We start from the raw sequence: 17894 nt of genomic DNA, 5'->3' as shown, positions 1-17894 counted from the left end.
TGCAGGGCTGCCGCAGATCTACCTATCGGTTTGATTTTTTTTCTCTGCTTTTTAGGGTCTAAAAGCTTGTGAAAAAATTTTACCGCTTTTAGACCCTAAAATCCGGATGTAATCATACTGCTAGGAAGGGGTAAAAGCAGCAAAGTAATCTGTTGTTTGACATGAAGATGATCTTTACTTTGAGATGTTACAGTGCATTATACCAGCCTGCTGGACTCTACTAAAGATAGAGGCAGGAGGTCAATGAATCGTAATGCTACATGCTTTTGCACATTTTTTACAGCATGCCTTTTTTTTTTACTGCTTTGTGTGAACAAGTCCCAAGGGTTAGCTCTTATATGAAATAGGTGAACCGATTGAAGAATACTAAACTCAAGCATCAGTTCACCTAGGGCACTCCAGCTGTGGTGGAACTACAAGTCCCATGAGGGGTTGCAATACTCTGACAACTTTAAGCATAACTCGGGGAGGCAGAAGCATAATGGGATTTGTAGTTTTGTCACAGCTGGAGTGCCAAGGTTAGCCATCACTGACCTAGGGTTGGTCAGATGGACTCTTAGCCACTGTCATACTAACAATATCTATTTGTAGTATCACCGCTATCCCCAGTGAAGTAACTAGGACTTTAGACCAGAGTCTTTTTATATAAAAATATATACTTGTATTTATATGTAATATACACGCATTACACAGAACAGGGCTATCCCAAGTATTGAAATAACAGAAAAAGTATCAACATAGTTGAAGCATTGGTCGTGTATACATAAAATTAAAGTCCATAAAATACCAACCTCTCATTAGCTTAAAGGGAACCTAAACTGAGAAGGATATGGATTTTTCCTTTTAAAATAATACCAGTTGCCTGAATCGCCTGCTGATCCTGTGTCTCTAATACTTTTAGCCACAGCCCCTGAACAAGCATGCAGATCAGGTGCTCTGACTGAAGTCAGACTGGATTAGCTGCATGCTTGTTTCAGGGTGTGATTCAGCCACTATTGCAGTCACAGAGATCAGCTGGACTGCCAGACAACTGGTATTGTTTAACAGGAAACATCCATATCACTCTCAGTTAAGGTTCCCTTTAAGGCGTATGATATAGGATGCTTCTATGTTTGTGTCTGTACTGAGCTTCTGGAACCTTTTTTATATGCACAGATTTTTGGCAGGAAATTAAAGTCAATCTAAAGTCAGTAAAGCAGTTTTACCTACTTTGGGCTTCTTGCAGCCCCCTGCAGTCATCCTGTGCCTGAACCGTCGACACACACACACACACACACACACACACACACACACACACGAGCAGCGGCGACTCCCTCAAAGGGGGCTGGTCATGCGCCTCCTCGTTGCCTCCCTGCGCACGGCAGCGTACTGCACATGCGCAGTATGGGAAGATCGCTACTGTGCATGTGCAGGACGCTCTTGACGACAGGAGCGCGATCAGGGTGTGCTCGACCAGGGGCACCTCAGCCTCTGACTAGCTACGACTGGCCAGCTTTGAGGGGTCGCTGCTGCTTGCTGGAGGGTCTCAGAAGGATGGCATGGGCACAGGATGAGGGGAGCTGCAAGAGGTAAGTAAAACGTTTGTTTTTGGGCGGGGGGGGGGGGGGGGTTCGGCTGTGTACCTGAGATGAGAAGTGTCTCAGGTGCCATACTTACCTGGGGCTTTCTTAACACCCCCTTAAGTACGCTTGTCCCTTGTCGTCTTCCTGGATGGCTCCAGTCCTCTGCAATTCAGCTTCAAAGCCTGGCCGACTCGCACATGCATGGCCAGGCGCGCTCCTGCGGCTGGGAGCATTCTGTGCTTGCGCAGTAATACTGCGCAAGCTCTGAATGCTCCCAGGGACGGGAGTGCGACGGGGAACCATGCCTGGCCTGGGCGTTGTGATGAAGCGCGACTCGGACAGGCTTTTGGGATGCATTGTGGGGGACTGGAGCCACCACACAGAGGCGGCGAGGGACAAGGAGCCTCAATAAAGCCCCTGGTAAGTATGAAACCTGAGACGCTTCTCATCTCAGTTCCCTTTAAGTATCCCTTTAATACCTATAAAGACAAAACATTTACATCGCACTTTTCTCTTGGCCGACTCAAAGCACTAAGCTACAAGATGTTTCTGAATACAAATGCAGATATTCTCTCCTTGAGGGAGGGGGGGGGGGGGGGGCGGCTGGCACGGAGGACATCTGCTATTCAGGAAATGCTGTTGATAACAAAGAAAACCCTGATAATTCCTCATGAGGAGATGGTCTGGCCCAAAACCTGTCGGTTCTGTCAGATTTTAACGAGAACCCGAGGTGTGTTTAAAGAATGTTATCTGCATACAGAGGCTGGATCTGTCTATACAGCCCAGCCTCTGTTGCTATCCCAAACCCCACTAAGGTCCCCCTGCACTCTGCAATCCCTCATAAATCACAGCAGTGCTGTGAGGCTGTGTTTACATCTGTAGTGTCAGTCTCAGCTGCTCCCCCGCCTCCTGCATAGCTCCTGTCCCTGCCCCCTCCCTTCCCTCCAATCAGCAGGGAGAGAAGGGATGCAGGCGGGGACTGGAGTTCTGCAGGAGGCGGGGAGAGCAGCAGACTGACACTATAGAGATAAACACAGCCAGCTCTGACAAGCTGTTTGTCAGCAGCGTGGCTGTGATTTATGAGGGATTGCAGAGTGCATGGGGACCTTAGGGGGGTTTGGGATAGCAACAGAGGCTGGGCTGTATAGGCAGATCCAGCCTCTGTATGCAGATAGTATTCTTCAAACCCACCTCGGGTTCTCTTTAACTGCCTACCTTTTTTGTGATAAGTGGTCCTTTAAAACCCAGAGCCATTTTTTCAACTTTATCACTACCTATCACACCTAAATGATCTATACCTTTAATTTTTGCCACAAATTAAGCTTTCTTTAGGTGGGACTTTTTGCTGACAATTTTATTTTTATGAGATTGATTGTAGATTGATGGGAACCTTTAGATCATTATGGCAGTGGCGGTGCTCCATGGGTAGACAAACTAACTTATTTGTCTACTTGTAGACCTAAGCCCATTTAAAAACGGGCTCTAGGTATCTGTCACATTGCCGCCAACGGCATGTCAGTGTGCATGCACCCAGGGCCCGCCCTAGACTTTTTGCCGCCTGAGGCAAATTTAAAAAAAAATTATTGCTGAAGCCGCCCCCCCCCCCCCCCTTCCTGCAGCGCCGTCCATTTACAATACAGTGGGCGGCGTGCAGGAAGTGACGTCAGTGGAGCGCACGCTGGATCGAGCGAGGAAGAGGTGAGTCCTCCCCGCCCACTGCCTCTTACGAGTTGCGCTAGTTCGGATGTATTTAAGGCTGGAGGGGAGCAGGGGACGGGGACCCAGGCGAGGGAGGGGGGGTCCGACCCCCCTCCCCGCCGCTAGGCCCAATACCCCCGTCCTGCCCGCTACCCCTCCAGCTGGGCGGCCGGCTCCCCGCACCCTCCGACGGGCGGATGCCGCCCCTAGAAATTTGCCGCCTGAGGCAAAAGTTTCACCCCGCCTCATGAGTGGGCCGGCCCTGCATGCACCTGCTGCTTGCGCACCCGTCCACCTGCACACGCCAGCCCGGCTCCCTGGCCCCGTCCTCCTGTCCCAATGTCTGTCCGTGCTGCACATGTGCAGTAGCGCAAGCACACGGACACAGGGAGAGGAAGACGCAGAGACACTTGGGGATTATTATATAGGGTTCTTGGGATGTGCGAGAAATTCAGAACGCCTGGATACAGAATCTCCATACATGCACATCATCTCTGGTGGTTAACGTGCACTTTCATCCTCCACCACTAGATGGCAGTGCTCTGCAGGCCTCTGGGCGCTGGAAAGTGACCTTGACCAATCCCTTTCACCGCTGCTAGTGGATGACGTCACATCCTCGCCATGATGGTAGCTTGCTGGTGACAGACAGTCTGCTAAAAAAATTTTTACAAGTACACAGTGAGCCGACAGCGATGATGGCGTTGCCACAGTGGAGTCGCCTGTCGGGGCAATGCCGCGGTCTGCTGAGAGGTACTGAGGACTACTGGCTGTAACAGCTGACTGGTGCTTCTGTCTGCTATCATCATGCCACTGCCTCATTATCACTGCGCTGCTGAAGCACAGTTATAACCTGCGCTGCTTTCTGTCACTGAGTTTCTAGTGTACATTCCTATCAAATACTTTCCACTGTCACTGATCTCCTGGATCACACATCACATTGTACTAGGTACTTGAGCTCGTCAGGGCACACAGCCCTGGGGCAAAGGTTTCCTGTGGGCCCCTTAGCTCCCCCTACCCCAGCAAAGTCAGTCCCTGCAGCCTCCGAGCTGGTGTTGTGAAAAGTATTGTAACTTTCTAAAATTTTGCAACCGGTTGCAATAATTTATACTTATAGCTATCAGAAAGTGCAACCTAACCATTGATTTAATTGTATTTGTATCAGAAAATGCAACCCAACCTAACCGTATTCTCACACAGAACCCTCCTCTACTGGGCAACTAATACCCCCCCCCCCCCCCCCCAATGCATAACTAACTCTGTTATAGTAGACCTGTTTGTTTATTCTGGCCCCTGCTGTATTCTATGACTTGCTTGTGCATGGCTGCAATGATGCAGTATTATCCAGGCTGCACAGAAATGTGGACAGAGGAGCACACTATCAGTACTGTACCTGCATTAACTGGTGAGATTTATGCTTCCTGTGGAAACTGTGGCATGATTGTTGCATGCAATTCTCTGGTTAATTGAAGACTGTGCATATTGATTTAGCATAGACATTTTTTTTGTGCTTGATTGCTGAAGCATTGAAAATAAAAATGACCCCCAATTATTGACTGAATTAAGATACAGTACTATAATATACTTGATGTGCTTGCATTTGACCATTTCTGGTATAGTAAACTACTAATATAGTAAACTACAGTGCCTGGTCCTATTGTACGTGATTACAAAGAAGCCACATAGGAGCTGCAATCATTGCTGGCAGCAAGTTGAGACAGAAAGGTAAATATTAACAATGTAGCCACCCTGGCGGTATGGACGAGCAGAGCTTGTCCAGCAAAAACTTGCAAAAAACGTTAATGACGAGCCAAGCTCATCCATGCCGACAGGGAGGTTTCCTGTTTCTCTGCCCCGCCGGCTGCATTTTTTTCTCTTCAGAGGGGTTTCCCAGGATGGTTGGATGCCTGTCTGCACACTGTGGGTAAAGATCTGTGCTACCCCAGCGTGTAGAACAAGCATCCAGCCACCCTGGGGAATCCCTGGACAGCGGAGCCGCGGGCAGACAATGTGCTTGCTTGCGGGGGTTCCCCCTTCTATGCGGCAGCTGTGCGGGCAGGGGGGGGGAACCCGCTCTGTGTGGGCGGGGGGATCCCCCTTCTGCGCGGCAGCGGGTGGCCTATCCCCCTCCCGATCCTCCCCCCCCCCCCCCCATCTCAGCACGTTGAGTAAATAGATCTACTCACTGGAGGGCTCTCTCCAGCGACGGCTGCGGTACACACCCTCCTCCATCTCCGAAGTCCCGGTCTCTATACATTTACATTACGAGGCTTGGGGGCGTCACCAAGTCTCGTAATGTAACTGTACAGAGAACGAGACTTAGTGATGAAAGAGGAAGTGCTGTTGCAGCCGTCGCTGGAGAGAGCCCTCTGGTGAGTAGATCTATTTACTCAATGGGCTGAAATGGGAGGGGGAGAGGATCGGGAGGGGACATCTGGCTGCCTATAAATCTGGCTATACACCTGGTTCACTATGTATCTGGCTAAACACCTGGCTCACTATATACCTGGCTGCACATCTGGCTAACTATATACCTGGCTGCACATCTGGCTACTTATACATCTGGGTCTTATACTCACCATTGGCATGCTGATCCCTCGTCGTGTACCTCTGATGGCTTCCACCATGCCTTCTTCCATGTACCTTGGCAGATTTTGCTTCTCCCTCGGTGATCGCATGTCCCCCGTCGATCGGCGTTGATGACACCAGGGTCACACAGCGTCATCAACATCTCGCAGCAAACTTTTTTTTTTTTTTTAAATTGAATTCAATACAATAACCTGTATTTACTTCAATATTAAAAAAAAATTGATTGCAAAAAATGGTTGAAAATTATTGGAAATTAATTGAAACACTTTTTGCACGGAAATCCTGGGGAAATGAACGCCAGGGTGGTTAAAGTGACACTGAAGCGAAAAAAAACCTCATGATATAATGAATTGGTTGTGTAATACGGATAATTAATAGAACATTAGTAGCAAAGAAAATAGTGTCATATTTTTATTTTCAGGTATATATTTTTTTTTATAACATTGCATCATTCTCTAATAATTGCAGTTTCCACAATACACTCAGCATTTTCAATTATTTCATGCTTACTACAAGAAAATTTATGCGTGCTTAACACCAAGCTTAACTGCGGGACTGCGGGGCCCCAGGTTTTCTCACTGCCTATGGACCAAGTGCCTCATGATAAGCCAATTTAGCCAGATTTGCACAGCCAGACTTGTAAGGGTTAAGCTTGGTGTTGAGCACCCATAAATTTTCTTGCAGTAAGCATTTTCAATTATTTCACAGAGCAGGCTAGTGACCCTTTAACCTCCTTGCCGGTTATCCCGAGCTTAGCTCGGGGTAACCTGCGTAGGAGGATTTCTCAGGCTCCGCTGGGCCGATTTTCAAAAAAAAAATTTCCTGCACGCGGCTAGCACTTTGCTAGCTGCGTGCAGTTTCCAATCAGTGCCAGGCAGCGCTGAGGGGTGGATCGGGATTCCCTCTGACGTCGGTGACGTCATCCCGCCCGGTCGCCATGGTAGGGGGATGCCGCTTGTCAGCGGCTATCATGATTTAAAAAAAAAAAGTGTTGCGCTGCCCCCTTGCCGCCAGAATTGTAACGGCAAGGGGGTTAAAGGAATTATCAGGCAAAAAATAAAGAGTTCCGCTTACCTGGGGCTTCTCCCAGCCCCATGCAGCCATCCTGTGCCCTCGTAGTTACGCTCACTGTTGCTCCAGTCCCCCGCCGCCAGCTAGTTTTGTTTTTGCCGACCTCGGGGTCGGCGGGTCGCATTGCATACATTTTTACACATTCCCGCCGGTGCAGGAACATTAACACATACATTTTTACACGTCGGTGGTTTAATACGTAAAAATGTTCGCATTAAACCACTAACTCCTTTAACCTTTTCTCTGCAGAAAGAACAAAGAAGCAATGAGAGATAGTTGAGATAAGTGCTTCAAAAGACTTTAAAAAGTTGCAGAGCTCACAGAAGCTCTTTTGAATAGAAAACTGAAGTTTCTTAACATTTCCTGTACTGGAAACAATGTGAGACTCATATCTGTGCAAGTAATGTGTTATTTCTTAGCAGTACTACACATACAAATCATTATATCATAAGTTTATTTTTCACTTCAGATTTCCTTTAATGACATGCAATTAGAAATAGAGATTTCAGTTATCTGGAAATTCTCCCCCCAAAACTGGGGGGGAGGGGGGGGGGGACACAAATGAAATATCTTCCCTGGACTAACCTTTTAAAATAACCATTTTTATTTCTTTTTTAATAAATACTAAGTCATTTCATTTGCCTTGCTACAGGTCGTCTGTTGAACGCACAGAAAGTTGTCACGGCTGGACTGAAGTCTTATGAACCTCTGCCTGATTTTAGTGGTGAGCCATTGGAATGATAGAAAGTCTATGGCCTTGATTCATAAAGGGCTGTGTGATTTAAAAAAAATAAAAATCCAGGTCGTTAAAATACCGCATTCTGTTTGCTAATAATGTTTAAAGGTGTAAAAGTTAGGTAATTTACCGCTACAATTGACAATAACCTGTTTGGTACCAGCAGAAGAGTGTGGAGTTGTCTCTTTTTTGTTTCAAGCACTTCCGTGCATTGACGGCATTACAATCGTAAGAGGCATCCCTGACATCCCTTTAGAATATACATGTTTGTTATACTGCCTCTGCTCCCTCCTGAATCTGTGTCCATTAGTCTTTTTTAACATTTTATTTTATTGCCACAGCTTTCATGAACTCCAAGAGACATTACACATGACATGCTTAGGTGATTTCCTCACTAGCTCCTCCGCATCTTCAAACAGGAACCTAAAGGGTTAAATGTCTGAAGGGCTACCGGGGAAACCTCTTTTGTTCCGTTCTCTCTCCTCTGCTGCCTGGGGGGTAGAGAAGCTTGTTCCTCCCGAGAAGGCTTCGCATCCTATCAGCATCCGATCAGCGGGACTTGCAGGAGATTGGCTGTTTCTATTGGCTCTCTGCTCCTGTCGTCATAGCTCTCTCTGCTTCTGTGTGTCACGGCTCTGTGCGGTCTCTGCACTTTTTCCAACACACCAGAGCTGCTGGTAATGTTTCAGGGCTTCACTGCATGTTCTAGTCTTTATGAATTGACATTTACTGACGTGTTGAGGTATTTTCCGCACAAGTTGATAATTTATTATTATTTATTTATTTATAAAGCACCAACATATTCCGTGGCCCTGTACAAAATAGGAAAACAAACATGAGTTACATAATGATACAGATAAATGATATACATCAAATATGGACACTGGTACTAAATACAGTGATTACAATGACAGATGTAACATGATGAATAAAATGTATAACTGAAAGCAAGCTATTAAATAAATACATTTCCAAGACACCAAAGGGTAAGAGAGCCCTGCCCTTGTGAGCTTACAATCTAAAGGAATGGGGGGAAACAAGAGGTGAATTTCAGCTTTCTATGCGGTAACAACCTTTATGAATGTATATTTTCCTCAGTGCTCGGTAAAGTCAGCTGTTTTCTGCATTACCTCATGTGGCAATGCTTTATGAGTCAAGGCCTATGTCTGGAAGTTACAAAGATTACACTGCCTCTTTAATGGTTTTAAAAATAAGAGGTTGGGAGGCTAAAGGGAAGGGGGTTGCTTTTTCATCATTAGTATGGTTGAGGTAAGCCAGCGAGACATTCCTTAGGGAAATTCCACTAACGTTATTGGGTGGACAACTCCCTCTCAAACGGCTAAGTTTCAGGTGAGTTGCATAAATAATATACCCACACTATTCAGCCAATTAGACTGCTTCAAGTTGTAGATGTTGTTGTCATGGGAGAACTGTTCCCTACAGGGCCGGATTTATAACTCAAGGGGCCCATAGGTACAGACGCCTTCTGGTGCCCTAAACTCTGCCCCTGAACAGAGGCCACACCCCTAAGTAAAAATATTGTGAGCACTAATCCAGGGCTTTGGAGTTGGAGCAATTTTGGGTACCCGGAGTCTGAGTCAGTGGTTTCATAAACTAGAGTCGGATGATTTTTGTACCAAATCCACAGCCCTGGTAAGTATTAGACTAAGGAGTTGGTGGTTTCATAAACTGAGGAGTCGGAGTTGGAGTTGGATGATTTTGTACCGACTCCACAGCCCTGCACTAATCCCTTCCTTATGTCACTAACTGTCCTTAGAATCTAACACTCTAATCAGTGTCTCATATCATCCTTAGTGACAAGAATTATGGTGTAAGTGCCTGAGGTTAGTAATAAGAGGCAGGGAATAGATTGTAAGCGCCTGAGATCAGTTATCTGAGGAGGGGAGCCACCTCTCTCACATAAGGCGCCTCTAGGCATGTGCCTACAGTGCCTTATAGAAAATCCGGCCCTGGTTCCCTATGAACTTTTTCACTGGCTCACCTCAACCATACTAGCTAAATTTTTTTCGTATACTGTTGGATAACTATTTACAGATAAGATCAAAGGCTATACATGACATATATGTATCTGACAAATAATCTTGGGCAAACAAATTGTTGAAAATCAATCAAATAAATTATGTTCAAACATCTGTTCAAACATCCCCCCCCCCCCCCCAAGAAACCCTTTTTTGTTTTTGAAAGAAAACAACAAGAGATTGCTGAATTGACCCCTATGCTCCTTATCCAGAGATTTTCACCTATGATGCGCGGCCACCTGGTCTCAACACTGCGCTCTGCACACTTGTTTTGTTAAATCCAAAAGACACTTCCAAAGCTGTCATTGTGCTCAGCAGAAAGTGTGCAGAGGCCAGGAGTGGGGGCTGGGCAGATACAGACCTCTAGCACAGTGCCCTGATTGATCTGCAGTGACACTTAAAGTGGACCTGAACTCAGAACTTCCTCTCTGCTCTAAAAGATACGCAACAGCATAATAACCTTTAAAGAAAAACATTGTTAAAGCTAATACTAATCCTGCAATACATTTGCAAGTGTGTCTACTTCTTGCTTACATGGAAGCAGACATATTGTTAACATCCTGTGTTTACAAAGTAGCTGCTATTCCATGGCAGAGAAGATTCCTGAGCTGACACAGCTGAGAGATCAAAATACAATTACAAAGATAAGGGGGAATTAGACAGGCTAAATTCTCTAAACACATACAGGGAGCATTTCTCTTATGTTTTCCTTCTGTCCTGTGCAAGAGTTCAGGTCCACTTTAAGATTTAGTGAGAAGGATATGGAGACTGCCATTGTTATTATTCCCTTAAAAAAATGGCTGTCTAATTCAGAAAGTAATGGAGGCAGAGGATCAGACTGATGCTCAGACACATAGCCTCTATCTGATTACTGCCCTTAGCATGCCATTGGATGGGGGCATTGTAGACTGCATGCTCACAACTGAACAGTAGTCACAATACCTGCTGCCGTGATATCCATATGGTAAGTAATGTGAACAGTTTACTCACAGCCAGCAGGGATACTCAGTGAGGAGCCTGGATACGTCTGGACCAGCACTTAAAAGACCACGCGTGAGGAAAGTTCACCGCTGCCTGTTAGTTCCAATCACGGCAACCGGATATGACATCAGTCCCTCTGCGTTCCAAGGGCCGTCGGCTAGAGCTTCCTGGACGCGGGGGCGAGAGAATACAAGAGCCAATAGTGCAGACTGCGCAATACATATGCACACTTACTGGAAAGCTTCTTGTTTAATAGCACGTCAAGGATGGCCCGTGGAGCACAGAGGGACTGACGTCATATCCGGTTGCTGTGTTTGGAACTAACAGGCGGCAGTCAACTTTCCTCATGCGTGGTCTTTTCCTCGCTGATCCAGACTTATCCAGTCTCCTCACTGCGTATCCCTGCTGGCCGTAAGTAAACTGTTCACATTACTTACCATACGGATATCATGGCAGCAGGTATTGTGACTATTGTTCAGTTGTGAGCATGCAGGATCTTTAGCTTTATTTAGCGCCGGGCTCTTCCATCACTGCTGTCTTTCCATTAATACAGGGCATTGAGACTGGCCTTGAAAAGCCCTAAACAGCTTGTCTTAAACGTGCGCCGCCTCCTACATGTTGTGCATTGTGAGACTGGCATGCGGTATTACATCATATGCTTATTTCTGTTTGCAGAGGTCACCATGAAGGAGAAGCCCAGACTTAGATTTTTGAACAAAGCACCAGACCTGGTAAAGGTGGTGAAGGAGCCCAAGAACCTGAACGACATCCGTGGGCCTGCAAAAGTGGGCCGCGAATTCCAGGAAGGAGAATATGGCATATTGGTAGGATGAAGGCATATCTTATTATTGTTCTGGCTAAATGAAAAGAGTAACTTCACCACTCTGACAAAGCTGAACAGTGAAAGCATCATTTTTGTAAATTGTATTTTTTATTGTCGTCTGGTTTGAAATAAGCTATAGTTGATAGTATAGGTCACATTTAACCTCCCTAGCAGTACGCAGTTTCAGATGCTGCGTCCGCGGGAGGATTTTTGAAAATAAAATTTGATCTAACTGTGGCCCCCAAGTCCCCCAAAACCGCTCTGATCCCCCCGATCGCAGCCGGCAATATTTACCCGTCCGCGATCCCGCGAGAGCCACATCTCTAACCCTTTGGCTTCAGTCGTTGCTATGGGCACGATCGGACATGACGTCATCGCGGGATCCCTGGGGGGTACATATAACGGCGGCGATCGGGGGGAGAGCGGAGGGATTTGCAAAGTGCTAGCTTAAAGAGAACCAGAGATGAAGCAACCTCATGTATTTTACCTTATAAATCAGTGGGAACATGACAGTAAACACCTAATCTGCTCTTTGTTACATTGTTCTCTGTTTAATTTGCCTGTTATCACCTCTAAGATAAGAATCCCGACTAAGCAGTCGGTCTGGCTTTGCTACAGAATAATTATAGCTGAGACTGTGTTCTTTGCTGTCTTCAAGTCCAAGCCTGCCCCCTGCTGGCTTTGCTCAGGAATCATTATAGCGGAGTCATTATAGCAAAGCCAGAATCAATGCTCAGTCCGGGATTCTTATCTCAGCTAGATAACAGACACTTTTAGCAGTGAGGATGGAACAGAGAGCATGGTAAATGTTTTCTCTAATGTTCCCACTGATTTCTATGGTAAAATACACAAGGGTGCTTCGTCTCTGGTTCACTTTAAGCAGTTAGATCAAATTTTATTAAAAAAAAAAAAAAAGCTCCTGGGCCATGTGATCCCCTCCGGTGGCTAGCCCCGAGCGTAGGTCGGGCTTACCGCCAGGGAGGTTAAAGGACAACTGAAGTGAGAAGAATATGGAGGCGGCCATATTTATTTCCTTTCAGCAATACCAGTTGCCTGGCAGCCCTGCTGGTCTATTTGACTACAGTAGTGTCTAAATAACACCCGAAACAAGCATGCAGATAACAAGCATTTCAGATCTGACAATAATGTGTCAGAAACACTTGATCTGATGCATGCTTCTTCAGAGTTTATGGCTAAAAGTATAACAGGCAGAGGATCAGCAGGGCAGCCAGGCAAGCAACTGGTATTGTTTAAAAGGAAATAAATATGGCAGCCTCCATATCCCTCTCATTACAGTAGTCCTTTAACCACTTATGCCGTTTGCGGCAGTATATCTACGCCCGCAGGACTTCAGTTCTTGCCCAGGGGCGTAGATATTTGTCCATTGACGTGAATGGCAGTCACGCGTGCGCTCACTCGAGTGCGCATTCTCGTCTCTACCCTTTTGCACAGAGATCAGTAAATGGGAACACAGTTCCCACTGACCGATCTAAGTGCCCACGAACAATGACCTCCGGCATCAATGAGATGCCGTGGTCATTGTTAAAACGAAAATAACACATACACACATTACTTCGTGTTGGCATACTAACTTCCCGTTAGCCCAGGAAGAAAAAGTGGGTGGCCAAATAGTAAAATTGTACCTACATACATTTTTTTAAATAAAAATACATGCATAGATCATTAAAATTAACCCCTTACAGTGTTCTCCCCAGGATTTTTTTCCAGCCGGGTGGCATGAAAAAGTAGCCGGGTGGCGTGCGACGGGGAAGTGCAGGACAAGTGCAACTCTGCTTACAGCATAGGGGGAGGATGAGGAGACGAGCCGATGTACCTGCTAGGTACACACGATGCAATTTTCTGACCGATTTACGGTCGCATGGACTATTTCCAACATGTTTAATGTGATTTTCAATCGATTTTCCGTTTACTTCTATGGGAAATCGAGCTAAAATTTTATCAGAAATCAGATTGGACATGTTGGAAATAGTCCATCTGACAGTAAATCTCTCAAAAATTGCATCGTGTGTACCTAGCATTAGGGAGAAAGTATTTCAGATTATTGTGCTCAGGTTCCTTTAAAGCAGACCAGCACTCAGAACTTCCTCTCTTCTCTAAAAGATAAGCAACATAATAAACTTTAATGGAAGCCATTTCATTGTTACAGCTGATAAAAATTCTACAATAAATCTGCACTGTTTCTACTTCCTGCTTTCAAGGAAGCAGACATTGTTAACCTCCTGTGCTTTCAAATTAGTTTATCTGCCATAGCAATCAGGTGACATGGGAGAAATAAAACTACAAATTGTGATTAGACAAGAGGGGTAATTAGACAGGCCAGACTCTATAAATACATGCAGGGTACATTTCACTGTTTTCCTTCTATGCAAGAGTTCAGGTCCACTTTGTTCCTGCAGAGTGATTGTTGAAGGGGGAGGGGGATCATTACTGACAGGATGCAAGCTGGGGGGTAGACACAGACACGAGAGAAGATTGCTTTTTTTTTTTTTTTTTTTTTTTTTTACTTTAAGTTTGGGACGGAGCAGAAAAAAAAGAGCTGAGTGGAAAAGAGCTGAGTGCAGAGGAGGCTGCCTTGGAAACACTGTCACTGTACATGCCCTGTAATGCTCGATCCTCCCCCGAACTGAACGTAAACAAAAGAAAGCAAACAGAGCTCTGAAGTTATCACCTCTTCTAGCTGATTAGACCAGCAGCTCCTTATCTAAACGGCATGGTTATCTGCTGTCGTCTGCGGGGATGGAGAATGAAGGAGTCGCTCCTGACTGACTGTCCCTGATTGCAGAAGAATGCACATGGTCTCTCTCCTCTCATAACTTCTGCAGGCTGCGTAGTGCATAGAAAGATATGTGGGCGTGCTTGCTTGGCTGCCTCTCTTTCCATTGGCCAGAGAGCTGCCAGCATAAAATAAAGCCTGTTTCATTGGAGGGCGGGAGGCAGAGTCTGAGCAGAAGTTTCCAGCTAGATGACATGCATTGTGCCGCCCCTTACAACCCGCCCAGCCAATCCCTGCTCCACCAGACCAGACAAGTGACAGGCAGAGGAGCGCTCCCCAGCTCCTGCAGTGTACAGCGTCAGCTCTCCCTATTGTGCGAGAGCTGGACGCTGATTGCTAGCAGGCAATGGAGCGCTCGTGCCTGGGTTTTTTTGCAGCTGGGTGGGTGATTGACAACAGCTTGGCGGGGTCTGAAAACAGCCGGGCGGCCCGCCCACTTAATTGGCCCTGGGGAGAACACTGCCTTACCTCCCCCACTTTTCCATAGTTACCGAAATAAAACATTTGCATGTAAAAAAATATTGCATGGTTATGTTAGGGACTGAACTTTTTGTATTGTATGTCATGAGGGTATATTACTGAAATACACCTTTATTTCCAAATAAAATATTGTCACCATACATTGTACTAGGGAAATATTTCAACTGTTGTAATAACTGGGACAAATGGGCAAATAAAATGTGTTGGTTTTATTTTAAAACTATAATTGCCAAAAACTGAGAAATAATAATTTTTTCCCCCATTCCTTTTCCTTATTCCTGTTAGGATTTATTTTATTCTAAATGCATTTTAATTGGTGGGGGGGGGGACACACCAAAATGTAGATCATTTTGTTGTAATAAGTAGTTATAAAGTTATTGGCGAATGAATGGGAGGAACGCTGACAGGTGAAAATTGCTCTGGTACAGAAGGGCAAAAAGCCCTTAGTAGGGAAGTAGTTAAAGAAAACCTGAGATGGTAATGTAGAGAGAAAATGCATACCTGGGGCTTCCTCCAGGCTAATCCTTCACTTGCTGTCCTCCGTCCTCCTGGTTCTTCTGCATTAGGCCTGCACAGACTGGCCCCTGATTGGAGGATTTTCCAGGGTTAGTTGAACCTTTGTGAGTCATACACACAGCATACAGAGCCTGGAGGGGGTGTGCATAGCTTCTCCCTATCACAGCAGAGCAGCACATTCCTGCCTGAGCCGACAAAGCCGGCAAATGAAAGATTAGATTATATAACAGAGATATTACAGTGACTGTGCAACTGGAAAAGGCTGCAGTAAGACAGATCATATTAGAACAGGTATAGGAACTAATAGAATAGAAGAAATAAGACTGACAATTTTGTTACAGAGTCTCTTTAAAAACCAGAGCAACAGATCTCCTTCCATTCATTTGCCTATAACTTTATTACTACTTATCCTAACAAAATAATCTATATCTTATGTTTTTCATCGCCAATTAGGCTTTCTTTGGGTGGTACTTTTTGCTAAGCATTATTTTATTCTAACTGCATTTTAATGGGAATAATAACAGAATGGAAAAAAATCATTATTTCTCCATTTTCAGCAATTGTAGTTTTAAAATAAAATGTTCTACTGTGGATAAAACCCACACATTTTATTTGCCCATTTGTCCCGGATATTGCAACGTTTAAAATATTTCCCTAGTGCAATGTATGGCGCCAATATTGTATTTGAAAATAAAGGTGCATTTTTTCAAGTTTGCGTCCGTCACTATTTACAAGCCCATGATTTAAATAATAAATATACCCTCATGATATACATATTAAAAAAGTTCAGTCCCTAAGGTAACTATTATTTTTTTTGTTTTGTTTTTTTAAATACAAAAAACAACTGGGTATTATGGGAGAGTGTGGGAGGGAAAGATTTAAATGTAAATGTGGGACTAAAGAAAAAAAAAATTGTATGTAGGTGTAATTATACTATTTGGCCACAAGATGTCCTCGTGCATGCCTTTCTGTTGCATATTAGTACGTTAAACAGGAAGCAATGCGTGCCCACATTGCTTTCTGTTTTTGTGAATGACGCGGCATCTCATTGATCTCCGACGCTCAAACACACGGGTACTAGGATTAACCACTTGATGACCCAGCCTTTACCCCCCCTTAAGGACCAGCACTGTTTTTTGTGATCTGTGCTGGGTGGGCTCTGCAGCCCCCAGCACAGATCAGGGTGCATGCAGAGCGATCAGATCGCCACCCTTTTTTCCCCCCTATGGGGATGATGTGCAGGGGGGGTCTGATCGCTCCTGCCTGAGGTTTGCGGGGGGGGGTGCCGTTCAATGTAAACAAAGGAGACAAATGTCTCCTGCGTTTACATTTAGTCTGCGAGTCGCGATCAGCGGCTCGCAGGCTGTTCACGGAGACTCGCTCTGTGATCTAACAGGAAACGGCCGCTCGCGTGAGTGGCCTTACCTGATTAATTAGGGAGGCACCTGGCGACGCAGATCTGCGTCGCTGGTCCTCCAGCTACCACTTTGCCGCCGCACGGTATGAGTGTGCGGTCGGCAAGTGGTTAATAAATGGGAACTGCATTCATCCCCCCCCCCCCCCCCCCCAATGCAATAGCAGCTTTCAGAGCAGTTAATTTGTAAACACAATATTGTGCATATAAGCAAATATAACTATGAGTAATAAAAAGTAGGAAAACACCATTTTTATTGAAAGTTATGTCAGAGTTTTATTCCATTTTAATATTCCATTCTTGATATATTTGAATTGACCATTCAGAGTAGTTTCTTAATTTTTCTTCCTTGCACAGGCTCTTGGAGGAGGCTACTTAAAATGGGGCCACTTTGAAATGATGCGTTTGACCCTTAACCGCAAGTTCAACTCCAAAACTACCTTCAGCGTCTGGATGGTGGAAGCTCCCTACAAGCCTATTACCCGCAAAGGACTTGGTCAGCGCATGGGAGGTGGGAAAGGGGCAGTGGATCATTATGTTACCCCTGTGAAAGCTGAGCAGCTGATCTTGGAAGTGGGTGGGCGCTGTGAGTTTGAGGAGGTCCGGCCAGCTCTGGAACAAGTAGCCAAGAAGCTGCCTTTCCCAGCTATCGCTGTGAGTCGGGAAAGCTTGAAACAGATGCGGGAGGAGTTCCTGGAGAAGCAAAGGAACAATCAGAACCCATGGACTTTTGAACGCATCATATCTTGCAATATGATGGGCTGCAGGAAGTATCTCAGCCCATACGACCTTCGTTTCAAAGGCAGATACTGGGGCAAATTCTACATGAGAGATCGTATATAAGACTGTAGTCAGCATATCATTATAGCTTGGTGTGTTCATTGGCTTTCAATTGTTAATTTCATTAAATGTAACTACTTAAAGACGATCTAAACTCAGAACTTAATCTCTGTTCTAAAAGATTAGCCACAGCATGATAACCTTTCGGGCAGCGTAGGGAAGCTATGGCTCGGGAGCTAGATGTGGCTCTTGTGATGGCTACATCTGGCTCACATACAAATCAATAGGGGTTTATTCACTAAACTACACTGCTCAAGCAGCGCAGCTTAGTATGGCAGTGCAAGTAACATTCTCAAAGTAGGTACCCTACTGCTGTAGCATGCACTGCTAACTTACTTGCGCTTCCTCCAAAAT

General features: G+C 45.4%; 1 protein-coding gene across 1 annotated transcript; it reads left to right on the top strand.

Annotated features, from left to right (window-relative positions):
• The first annotated feature begins 3847 nt into the window (after window positions 1–3847).
• MRPL16 (mitochondrial ribosomal protein L16) lies at window positions 3848–17628 on the top strand. Its single transcript, XM_068258728.1, has 4 exons — window positions 3848–4010; window positions 7570–7641; window positions 11349–11497; window positions 17058–17628. The coding sequence occupies exons 1-4, from the start codon at window positions 3863–3865 to the stop codon at window positions 17541–17543; spliced, it is 855 nt and encodes a 284-aa protein (XP_068114829.1). The 5' UTR covers window positions 3848–3862; the 3' UTR covers window positions 17544–17628.
• Window positions 17629–17894: the final 266 nt, after the last annotated feature.

This window comes from Hyperolius riggenbachi, chromosome 10 (assembly GCF_040937935.1).
Source record: "Hyperolius riggenbachi isolate aHypRig1 chromosome 10, aHypRig1.pri, whole genome shotgun sequence".
Classification (NCBI taxonomy): Eukaryota; Metazoa; Chordata; class Amphibia; order Anura; family Hyperoliidae; genus Hyperolius; species Hyperolius riggenbachi.
This window is presented reverse-complemented; position numbering and strand designations above follow the sequence as displayed.